Genomic DNA, 12,915 nt, shown 5'->3' with positions numbered 1-12,915 from the left:
ACCACCTTCGATCATGGCCACTGCCGTTTGCTGCTACTCACCACTCAGTTCCTGTGGTGACTGTCGTGTCTTTAAACCTTACAAAGAAGCTTCTTTGAGAGGTTCTGTACTCCCGTCCTGGGGTTTGGAGGGGAAAGAGGGTGAAGGAACGAATGCCCTGGGTTCCTGGTTCCGATTTCACCTGTAACTTTTTACCTCGGCTGGACCTCCATGCTCCCTGATGTTACTCTGGGGTACCAATATCTGCAGCCGGGGTTGTTGCCGAGACCTCTATGGCTAAGGGCCAAGCAGTGATGACCTCAAGGCGATGAGGGAAAGAGGCAATGACAGTAGCACTTTGCTCCAGTCATTCCTCACCAACCCCCTCCAACCACCCTCCTCCTCAGGATGCAGCCCCTCTCTTCCCACACACCAGGTCAAGTTAGCCATCAATTTTTCCCAGCAGTTTTTCACAATTTTTACTTAGTTCTCAGAATCAATGGTTTTTTTCTTACTTCTATAGTTACTCCAGGGTTGATTTGGGAATAGGGAGCTGGCAGCCTCTGTTAGTGTGCTGTCCCGGCTAGACTGGAAGCCCAGAAGTTGGAAGTTTACCCTCTCCAAATCTTTTTCTAAGTATCTAAGCATTTGCATATGTGTGTGCATGTGCATGTGTATTTCATTTTGAGGTGTGTATATGTATTATTCTGCAATCTGATTTTTAAAACTTAACTATAAATCCCGAAGATCTACTGTATCCTTTTTACATACCATAGTTTAATTATTCTCCTATTGAAGCATTTTTAGATTGGTTCAATTTTTCTCTATTCAAACTATAATAAGAGTAAAATTCTTTCTTGCACTTATGAGGAATTACTTCTCTAGATCAGATGATGAGAGGTGGAACTGCTGGCTCAAAAGGCACAAGCGTTTATAACTTAAGTAGGTACTAATAAATTGCTCTCTCACTATATGAGACTCCTTTCCCACACCACACATGATACTTTTCCATTACTAAGTTTCACATCTTCTTCCCTTACCTTTCCTAAGAATATAAATTTTTAAGAATAAAAATTAACAAAATAAAACCAGCCATCTCCTTGGGTCCTGTGTAGTCTTCAGATCTCCAGCTTGTTTAAAACCAGTTTCACACTTGTTCAAGCAAAGACAACCAAATACAATAGAAAGAACACTAAATAGAGATCAAGAATCCTAGCCCCATCTCTATCATCAACCAGCCTGAGTGACTATACTGTCCCTTTCCACCTGGAATTTCATTAAGCACCTTAAAGTTAATGTGTTGAATCAAATTCATGATTTCTCCCCAAAAACTTGGCACTCTTCTCTCTGCATTTCTAAGCCAACGACTACATAACCACAACCTCCCCCAACTAGTGATGGATTACTATCATTTCTATACTCATATCTAAACGTCTTCCCTCTCCCATTCTGCTTAGCTGTGTTTGTTCACGTTCTCATTCTGGACTATTCCAATGGTGCTCTGATAGGTCTCCCACCTTTGCTTCACTTGTCCTTGGCTCCACACTCCTTCCTAAATATCTCTAGCTTATGACTGCCTTGCCCAAAATATCTTAACAGGCTCCACAGTGCCCAAGTCTTACCATGGCCTAAAGGTTCTTCACGATCATTTGGTTCAACCTACTTCTCCAGACTTATCTCTTTATCTAAAGTCCTAGTCATACTGAGATTTTCCACACTTTCTAAATACGCCCTAATCTTTCTTGGCTCTTGTCCCTTAACATATGCTACTTCTGCTTCTGAAATATCTTTCCCCATCATTGCTGCCTGGCGAAATCCTACTGGATCTTTAAAGACTCACATCAATATCATATCCTGTAAAGAGTGTCATCCAACTTCAAGTGGAGTTTTCCCTCCTCTGTGCTCATGTACACTTATTAATACAGCTATTTGATCAGCTATCACACTGTAGAGTGACTGTTTAAGCCCTTTGCTCCCTATATGACTATAAGCTGCTTAAAGGTAGGGTCCTGACTTGATCATCTTTGTATCTTTTCCAAGGTTGTGTCTGGCATATAGTAGATAACTCAGTAAATGGATGCAGAAAGAAAGAATGAATGAATGATCCTCACAAATCATTTGAAAGATCTTCAGTTTTTTTCAAGTGTAGAACAAGGGGGTTGAAACAGATGGCCTAAATTCCCTTCAGCTGTAAAACTCTATCACTCTATGATTGCAGATTAAAGTTACTATAAGGCTGACACCTAAATTAATCGAAGTATTAGCATGCTTTAACTAAAAGCAGGAATATTTTTGTTATTTTTTCCAGTATTTAGATCTAACCAAAAAAAAAAAAAATCATTAAGGTTAAAAAGTACCTCTGAATGATAGACTGCTTGCTGTGAAACTAATGATTCATGGTTTTGTTTAGCAAGAAGAGAAAGAATTGCGTCTGCATGAAATTTTTTATGGGGCATCCTAGTCACTTGTCCTTCACTGGGAGAATCATCTTCCTAAATGAAATATAAAGACAGTTAGTACGACAAAAAGTAAAAATTAATCTATCAAACATTTGCATTTCTCAATTTATGATTAATAAAACTTAGCAGCCATCAATGAAAATGGTCATATTAGCACTTTATGGAAAGAAGATGAACTCTTTCTTTTCATTTAGTTCTCATTTCCCTTCAACTCCACTAAAAACCCTTTACGTTTGCCTCAAATATAAAAAACAGTATAAAATAATTTGGTTACATTTAAACTGGAGGTTTGTTATAAAAACAGGAAAATTGGACCCCCATCCCATGCGACTGAGTTACAATGATTCACAAATATTTTATACAGGTTATCAAGTTTTTGGCTCACAGTTTCCTGCTTCATAATTATGCAGCACATAAAGCAAAGCCACAGTGTGGCAGTGGGGGCAGAGCACTGTAGTAATGGCACGTCCTGGACCCCGGGCAAAAATGAAAAACTGCAGAAATATGTTAAGGCACCTATAGACCTTCAATGTTCCCTTTGCCTTTGCACTGACCTCTGGTACTTGGCTAGGGAAAAGGTACTGAAAGCCCTCATTCAATACCTAGCCTAGGCTTTTTTGTGTGTGTGTGTGAGGAAGATCAGCCCTGAGCTAACATCCATGCCAATCCTCCACTTTTTGCTGAGGAAGACCGGCCCTGGGCCAACATCCATGCCCATTTTCCTCCACTTTATATGGGATGCCACCACAGCATGGCCTGATAAGCAGTGAGTCGGTGCGCGCCCGGGATCCGAACCTGGGCCGCCAGCAGCGGAGCGCGCACACTTAACCGCTATGCCACGGGGCCGGCCCCAGCTTAGGCTTTTTGGTGCCTCAAAATAGACCTGTCCCAAAATTGAGGGACAATGTGAGCCTCAGAGTCAGAGAAACTGGATTCCCTTGTAAATGCAAGTATTAACATGATTTTAAATTCCATTAATAGTATTTTTTGCTTAAGTATTTTGTTTCTAACGAAATAAAGTTTATTAACTCTGGATTACAAGTCCTTATCCCCCAACTGTATACAGATAAATGCCTACTGGTACATGACTTCAAGCTATTCTCAGTTTTTCAAGACTGTACTTCTGCATTTGACTTTATTATAAATTTGTAGCATACGTGATTTAGGCTTAGTAAAAATATCAAAATTAGAGTTTAGTTTCAAAAGTAGAAAAAGAAAGATGTTATAATTTAGCCTTGGTTCAGTTTAGCTATTTACTTTAAACAAACTTAAATGCACTTTGGCACCCTAATAAAGTTCTAAGAATGAATAAAAATGCCATAATGATATATTAAGTAGTCCAAATGTTAGTATAATGCTTCTCTAAAAATAAAGATATTTCATTTATGCCTTCCGCCCATATTATTTTATAAAAGTGATTTCCACTGTCTTCACAATGAACTCAATTACTTGTAATAAATAATTACTGTTAGAAAAGTAACTGCTCCATTAAAATCTTATCAAAAATCTCCTTCATTAATTATTTCATACTCCTATATGTAGTAAAGCAAATTATTTTAACAAACTCTTATTACTTGGATATATGAATTTCCAGATTCAGCATCTTTACACTATTAAGTATCTATAACAGTATAAAGATGCCACGTAGCCTCTGAAGCTGTTTGCTGGACCTGACAAATGCCTGCCACACACACCCAGCTCCCTGCAACTTAAGCTTTAGAATTCAGATAGCCCCTATTAAAACTCAAAATTTACAGTTATTAGCTTAAATGAAAGGAAAAAGTATTATGTATCCATATAAAAGAGTTGTGGATCTGTCACTAAATAGCTATGTGACACAGACAAGTGATTTAACCTCACTCAACTCAAAGTAAAATGAGTAGTCACACAGTTTCAACTAAGTATGCACATCAGAATACCTGGGAGCTTTTTCATAACATACAGGCCTAGGCTTCTAACTGCCCACACACATGCACACCCCACAACCCTCACAATTTACTGAATTAACATATCAGAGAATGGGGCCAGCATGTATGTTTTTTAAAAGCTCCACTGCTAAATTTAACATATAGTCCTAGTTTACATCACTTGAATAGGTTGCTTTAAAGAAATTTCTAGCATTATGATTTTAAAGGGAGAGAAGGACATGACTTTTCAAAAGTACACCAATCTCTGTTTTCATCATAATCACATATAATGGTACAAATGGAAAGATAAAAATGCAACTAGACTTCTACTTCTAGCCAAGATGGAGTAACAAGGAGCAGATTTACCCAACCCCTTGAAATAACTAAAACAATGGAAAGTATATGAAAAACTACATTTCAAGAATGGATCATCAGTAACAAAAGACAGTGAACCTGGAGAGATGGGAAACAGAGGAGGAGAATCCTGTGACTGCCCCAGGTTACTGCCTGGGAGAGTTTCCAGGCTGGGGCACAGTGGGGAGAACCCAGCAGAGCTCAGTGGACCCCTGAGCTGAGAAGAAGGAGCTGAAACTCCAGAGAGCTAGAGTTCTTAAGAGAGACTACCAGAAAACTGAAAGCTGCATGGGGAGAGAACTCTGGCAATCTGCAGAACGTCCCCTTTGAGTACTAAGCTGAGTACTGATCAGCAGATGCATTCGAGGTAATTACACGAGGCTAGAGGGACAAGCACCTGAGAAAGGACCGGATATAACAGCGCCTGATGCTCACGCAGGGCCTGGATTAACGGCTGTTCCCAGCAGCCAGGCTGGAAAGCCTCATTTATGAGGCATCAGGTGGAGTCCATAGAAGGGTCTTCCCTCCATAGAGGGGAATAAATAGCCCTAGAATGAGGACTGCTCTGGTCTTGCCTAATAAATTTTAAAAGCAAGACTCAAAAGGTTAAAACTATCTCTAAGTACTTAACCGTGTGCCTGAGGAAAGATCAAAAATATTTATAGGAATATAAAACACAGATGGAAAAAGTCTACACAAAATTTTAGCAAATAAAATTAAACAGTTTTTCTGCAAGTTTAACATATACCTACCATATCATCCATCCATTCTACTCCTAGGTATTCGCCCAAGAGAAATGAAAGCACATGTCCATACAAAGACTTGTACAGAAACGTTCACAGCAGCTTTACTAGTAATAGCCAAAAACTGGAATAAACTCAAATGTCCACCAATAGGTGCATGGACAGATTGTGCTACATCCATACAATAGAACACTACTCAGCAATAAAAAGGAATGAACTATGATACACAATACAACATATATAAATCTCAAAATAATTATGCTGAGTTAAAGCAACCAGACAAAAAAAGAATACATTCCATGTGACTCTATTATATAACTCTAGAAAATGAAAACTAACCTACTGTTACAGAAAGTAGATCAGTGGCTGCTGGGAGAGATGTGGGGGATGAGAGGAACAATAAGAAACAGGAAGGAGGGATTACAAAAGGGCATGAGGAAACTTTTGGGAGTGATGGATGATGGATATGTTCATTATCTTGATCATAGTAATGACTTTACAGATAAATACATATGTCAAAAATTATCAAATAAGTTTTTTTAAAAAAAGCAATAATAGCACCAATGCTTAGCAAAGACGATGGATAATGTAGATGAAAGTTGAGTACAATTACCTTTCCTTGCTTAGGTTGTTTAAAAATATATAAAAAGTAAAGATTTCTATCCCTTAATAGTTTTCAAAACAAAATTTCTACTATCATTTCTGTATGATAAATTTTTAAATGCCAATTTTTCCTTCCTAGAGCTAGATAATAACTAGGAAGGGTTAGTACCCCTGGGTCCTATTTCAGTATTTTTTTTAAGCCACTGAACTCAAATTTTGTTTTTTTTTTTTTTTGGTGAGGAAGATCGGCCCTGAGCTAACATCTGCCAATCCTCCTCTTTTTTTTGCTGAGGAAGACTGGCCCTGGGCTAACATCCACACCCATCTTCCTCTACTTTATATGGGACGCCGCCACAGCATGGTTTGACAAGTGGTGCATTGGTGCACGCCCAGGATCCGAACCAGCAAACCCCGGGCCGCCGCAGCGAAGTGCGCGCACTTAACCGCTTGCACCACCGGGCCGGCCCTGAATTCAATTATTTTTTAGCACAAAGATTTATAATCACAGTTAGGGAAAAATAACAAATGTATTCTAAGAGAGTTGGTTTAAACAGCTAAGGTCCTGCCTGAAATATTGTAAAGGCAACAAATCCATGTGACAATTTGCACTGAGCTAGATTTTCATTCCCTAATTACATTAACTGTGTATTTTTCAACTATTGGAGCTACAGAGGTTAATTACAATTTTATTTTCTTTCTCACAATTATGATAATGAAATGTACAAATATGGTAATGAGATATGCAAGACATCTTAAATTCCTTCATGGATATTTTATTTAATTTTATGTCTATAATTCAAATATTTGAGAAAACACCCTGATCAATGGCAACAAGTTCATCAAGATTTTCATCATGTCAGAATTCAATGGGAAGTCAACCATTTCTTACCATTTCAAGGGAATCACGCAGAGTACTGGATAAGCTATCATCTAGGTTTGTCAGATATAATCCTCCATCTCCTAAAACTAGAAATTAAAATGTAAAAATTTAGAAAAAAGAAGAAACAAATTTAGTAAATAATCTGACCATAAAGCCATAGAACATTACATTTAAACTTATACAATAAAAATACTGGCAAGGTTCATAAATAATAAGTCACAAGCTACTCAATCTCACCAGTTTTTTAAAAAGCACACTTTATAACATAGACGAGATTTCTGTTTTACTTATCAGCTTAAGTAAATTAAAGAAATTCTTAAGTAAATTAAGAAATTAAAAAGAACTATAGACATCAACTGTAACTATGAAACCGAGAAACAGGCACTTCTGTACACTATTGCTGTAATTAAAAACTGATCAACCTTTCTGGAGAGCATGTTGGCAACGCACTGCTACTTTAAAAGCGCTTACTCTGACTCAGCAATTCCACTGCTAGGCATGTGTTCTAAGGAGGTTATCAGACAAGTGCACAAAGATAGATAGATAGATAGATATGTGCAAGGATTGTCACTGGAGAGTTATGTCCAGTATGGAAACACTGAAAACAATCTAAATGCCCATCAATACGGCATTGTTTTAATAGATGACCCAGACACTAAAAAAATGAGATAGAGCTAAATGTACTGATATAGAAAGATGTCTACAATATATTAGGTTAAAAAATTCAGGTTTCAAAACAATATGTATAGTATGATCCTATTTTTAAAGGTAAAAATACATACACATATAAATATATGTGTATAAATACATATAAATAAGCATAGAAAAAAAGAAGAGACTGGAAGGGTATACCCCAAACTCTTCAGAGTGATATTACTTCTAGAGGGTGGGATTCATGAGGGAGATTTTACTTTCTGAGGTTAAGGTCCAGAAAAGTTAACTTGCACAGAGTTCATGTTCTTTCTACTATACCATGTTAAATCTCAAAAATTAAGTAAAAACACTTAAAACAGACAAGTACTACTTAGAAAATATCATAATCTAGGTATTACTTAGAAATTACCATTATCTAACCAGTGAAATCAATTGATACAAGTCAACTTACTCTTGGAAGCCAATTTTTGACCACAGTTAAATAAAATCTCTCCTTCAGAGATAGGTCTATCTGAAGTTTCAGTTTCAGTGACAGTAACGCTCAAGGGGCTCTCCATTGTTGATGAATCAGAACTCGGCACCTGTATGGGGGAAGGGGCCTTGGTGCCAGCAGGAAGTGGCATAAAGGGAGCTGGCTTTGGAGGTGCAGGCTGAGCAGTGACATCCATGCTCTCAGGTTCTTCATCCTTGGCCACAGACATGACACTAAGAAGAAAAAGACATATTTTGAACGTACTGGGTCACTGAAGGCTTATATAATTTTGATATTGAAAAACAGATTCAAAGGTATTGTCTCCTTTAGCAAAGTATTCCTATAATCTGCACTACGATAATTAATTAACAAGACATTTTTCCAAAATAGTTTTCAGGCTTTAATCATAGACCATCTAGAAAGTTCTATCATCCATAAAGTAAATCTACGTGGGGATGTATGGTACTATAAAAGTCAACTGATCACGGTAAACGAAGATTCACACTGGGAAGAAATCATTTTCTATTTTAATAAGATGATAGATATCTTTATTTTAATCTGTTTCCCAAAAAATCTAAATAAATAAAAGAATAAAATAAAGTCAATTCTTTAAGTAAAAGAATTGAAGATATAAATAAATTTGGTAAAATTTTAAAAACAAAATTTATGAAATTTCTTTCCACTAAAGTATCAATTAGCTTGTGATTTATAGAGCTTCATTTATAATTTCTGATGTTTCCAATGGGTTATATAAGTCAACTTAAGAAGAAATGCACAGTTACTAAAAGTGAACATGCTATCGCTTACATAGCTCTTGGGGAAAGTTCTTCTTGCGGAGAGTTAGGATTCTCTTCTTCCAGTGGCAGGTCTCCATCACTCCATGGCTTGGGAAGCTCTGGGCTTGATATCTTCAGTTTATCAGTGGAAATCTCTGCCAGAGTTGGGGTAAGAGCTGCTGCAGGAGGAGGTGTGGTAGCAGGGGTAACTGTCGGAGTGTTAACAAGTGTCATGGCAAGCATATCATTTCCTAAAGATTTTTTTTAAAAAGAAAAAAAATGCTGAAAGTCAGTAAACAAGTCCATAGGAAGGTAAGGTATATTATTTCAGAAATCTCTTAACATTTTGGCATACAAATAATGGCAATAGTAATTAATAACAATGATGGTGGCCATTAATGGGAAAATGCCCAAATTAATTTAGTAAAGCATGAGAAAATAACCTTGAAAAGACATCACTTTTAACACCACCATGAACTCAAAGTAGTCTAAGGGTGTATGAGATTATATATTAAAAAGTGGCAACCAATTCCTTAGTTTTGATGCAAGAAAAAATGATTTACTAAAAGCTAGTAAGTAACAGCTATGTGAATATTAATCTATAAAGCATCTTATAAAACAAACCATGAAATTTTATTTAATAGTTGCTAAAATTAAAACTGAATTTTAGAAATAAGGTTTCTACCTTTTTCAGCAAATACTTCTTTCACAGGAAACGCTACATCATGATTTGAATCACAGGGAGAAGAATCTGGAGTTTTTACCAACACACACTCCTTAGGAGGTGAAGAAGGTGAGGGAGGAGGAGTTGGTTGTGGGGTAGCCACTGGGGTACACACTCTTGCCTAAAATAAAACAAGATAAATGGCGCTTATAACCACCCAAATGAAGGTAATTGGAAAAAATAAAATGAGTTCATTCAGAGATTACAGAGAATTTAAATGTATGGGGGGAAAAATGGAGCCCTAAATACTCTGGCTCTGGAACCTCCAGCTATTAGTTTCAAGCCTAGCCTGCCGAAGGCCTCAGGCAATTGAAATAGCTCTGCCTCTGAAAGAGGCCCTGAGGAAATCTAAGGCTCCCTCTTCTAACAGAGAGAGGAAGATTAAACAGACACAGCTGAAGATCAAACCCAAACACAAGCCGGCTAGGCCACATAACAGAAAGGAAGCATTTTAAACAATTGACAAGATATCAAAGATCAGCCTTTTAGCACAAAAGAACAGAGCTTGTAAAAAGCAATGGAAGGATAAGAAAAAGCAGGAGGATGAAATGAAGACAGCATGAAGGACTGGGGAAGGGAAAAGTAAACACTTTCAAATCAATTTGTTAAATAGGTAATCATACAAATGATTCAAAATTCAAAAGGTACAATAGGATGAGAGGGAAAATTATGTCTCCTTTCCTACCAATGCCCTATCCACCTGGTTTCCTTCCCCAGAGTTATCAAATATAATCGTGACCTAAGTCATTTCATATGTATATAGATTATCTATGGAATAAAGTCCCAGAAATGGGACTGCTTGGTTAAAGGGCTAATTGCATTTTTAATTTGAATACATATTGCCAAATTTCCCTCTACAGGGTTGTGTTATTTTACACTAACACCAGACAGTATAAGAACTCCCATTTCCCCAAGGTTTGCTAAACAAGAGCGTTATCAAACTTGCAGAGTTTTACCAATCTGATTAGTAAAAATGGGACTTCAGCGATTCCTTTTCTTATTATCAGTGACACTGACCATCTTTTCATATGTATATAGGTCATTTGTATTCTTTTTTGTGTGTGACCTCTCTGGACATGTCTTTTGCTCATTTTTCAAATACATTATTTGTCTCTTTCTTTTCATTCTAAAATGACTTTATTGAGTGGGGTAATTAGCCTTTTTTCTGCATTATGAGTTGCAAATTGATATGCAATTTAAAAACCATGAAGCATATTAGAAATTCTATAGCACTGCTTAATAATTAGCATATTCTTAGCCTTGATTTTTAAATGAAACAAACACACTATATTTTTTTTCTTCTTGAGTGCACAAACCTATAGCATAAGAACACTGTTGTCAAATATAATGCTACTGACTCATCATCATGAAGGGATCTAAAGGTATTCCACTAGTGATGGTAATGGTCAATGATGACAAACTATCTGTTACTGAGTATTTACCAAGTTTCACGCACTAGATTAAGCTCTTTTCATATATCTTCTCACTGAAACTTCCAACAAAATCTAATATGATGGCTAAGATACAGTATCATAAAGATGTCAGTTCTCCCCAAATTAAGCCAATCAAAATTGAATTAATTCCCATAAAAATCCCAACAGTCTTTTATAGAATTGGAAACTAATTTTAAAATATATTTGGAAGATCATGGGCCGGCCCCTTGGCTTAGCGGTTGAGGGCATGTGCTCTGCTGCTGGCGGCCCAGGTTCGGTCCCGGGCGCCCACCGAGGCACCGCTTCTCCGGCCGTTCTGGGGCCGCATCCCACGTGCAGCAGCTGGAAGGATGTGCAGCTATGACATGCAACTGTCTGCTGGGGCTTTGGGGGAAAAAATAAAAAGAAAAATTAAAAAAAAATATATATATATATATATTTGGAAGATCAAAAGGCCAAGAAAAGCCACAACAATTCCGAAGACAAGGAACAACGTGGCAGTGGGAGAGGGGTGCTTGCCCTCCTAGATACTCAGTAAGCAGATTCTGGTAGAGCACAGTCATTTAAACTCTAAGTATTTCTTTTTTTTTTTTCTTTTTTTTTTTTGTGAGGAAGATCAGCCCTGAGCTAACATCCATGCTAATCCTCCTCTTTTTGCTGAGGAAGACTGGCTCTGAGCTAACATCTATTGCCAATCCTCCTCCTTTTTTTTTTCCCCAAAGCCCCAGTAGATAGTTGTATGTCATAGTTGCACATCCTTCTAGTTGCTGTACGTGGGACGCGGCCTCAGCATGGCCGGACAAGCAGTGCATCAGTGCGCACGGGGATCCGAACCCGGGCTACCAGTAGCGGAGCGTGCGCACTTAACCACTAAGCCAGGGGCCGGCCCCAAACTCTTAACTATTTCATCTCTATTATACGGATGAGGCTCAAGTAATAGAACTGAGGGTTCAAATTCAGATCTTCCTTACTCCAAAGTCCACGCTCTCAACAATTACATATACCGCCTATTTATACTGATTTTTCTACATTTTCTCACTCAATCACCCTCATGAAAGTTTATGCAGTATATGGGCAGAAATCAAACCAAAGTTACTTAGCACAGAGTAAACCATAACCCTGACAACCTCTGCACCGCATGTGTTACCACTGAGCTAACAAAGCACAGACCAAACCCATGTACCAAATCTGTGGCACGCCAATCACATTACACCAATCTCCATAAAATTCAAATCTACCTTTATGTTTATACCTCAGATGAGGCAATTTAAATGTTTCATCTATATAAAATGGTGTATTCATGATCTATAGGATCAGAAGTGACTATGGAATTTTAAACAGCTGGTAATACAGAGTACATTTTGGTTTTGTATAATTCCATGTTGCTATAATAGATTAAAAACTATTTAACAGGGCCGGTCCCATGGCTTAGTGGTTAAGTGCGCGCGCTCCACTACTGGCGGCCCGGGTTCGGATCCCGGGCGCGCACTGACACACCGCTTCTCCAGCCATGCTGAGGCCGGGTCCCACGTACACCAACTAGAAGGATGTGCAGCTATAACATACAACTATCTACTGGGGCTTTGGGGGGAAAAAAAAATAAATAAAATTATTAAAAAAAAAAAAAACTATTTAACATAGTAAGGCTTATTGAACAAACAATAACAAAAGTGCCTAAAATATACTTTCTTTTGAAGATTAAAAATATCAGTTTACATAATAACCAAAAGCAACATGTGATTGTTGGCTATATCTTAAACTAAAAAAAAGAAAAAGCTTTTAAAAGATATTTTTGGAACAACTGGGGAAATTGGAACATGGACTCTATAGTATTAACATATCAATGTTAAATTTGGGGGGTATGATAACGGTGTTTTGGTTATGTAAGCGAGCATCTTGTTCTTAGGAGATACTGCTGATGCTTTTAGAAG

The 12,915-nt window shown here is 37.5% G+C and overlaps 1 protein-coding gene across 8 annotated transcripts in view; it reads right to left on the bottom strand.

Annotated features, from left to right (window-relative positions):
• Positions 1–12,915, bottom strand: part of KIAA0586 (KIAA0586 ortholog) — a 133,375-nt gene that overhangs the window by 64,140 nt on the left and 56,320 nt on the right. For all 8 annotated transcript variants that reach the window (XM_058567021.1, XM_058567024.1, XM_058567017.1 and 5 more), the window contains 5 exons: positions 9,513–9,672; positions 8,859–9,078; positions 8,031–8,284; positions 6,935–7,011; positions 2,337–2,471 (listed from right to left, as the gene is read on the bottom strand). In XM_058567021.1, coding sequence (XP_058423004.1) covers positions 2,337–2,471; positions 6,935–7,011; positions 8,031–8,284; positions 8,859–9,078; positions 9,513–9,672 — 846 coding nt within the window. The remainder of the gene's footprint in view (positions 1–2,336; positions 2,472–6,934; positions 7,012–8,030; positions 8,285–8,858; positions 9,079–9,512; positions 9,673–12,915) is intronic.

This window comes from Diceros bicornis, chromosome 24 (genome assembly GCF_020826845.1).
Source record: "Diceros bicornis minor isolate mBicDic1 chromosome 24, mDicBic1.mat.cur, whole genome shotgun sequence".
NCBI lineage: Eukaryota > Metazoa > Chordata > Mammalia > Perissodactyla > Rhinocerotidae > Diceros > Diceros bicornis.
Note: the sequence above shows the minus strand (reverse complement) of the source record. Positions and strands in the feature narration are given on the sequence as shown.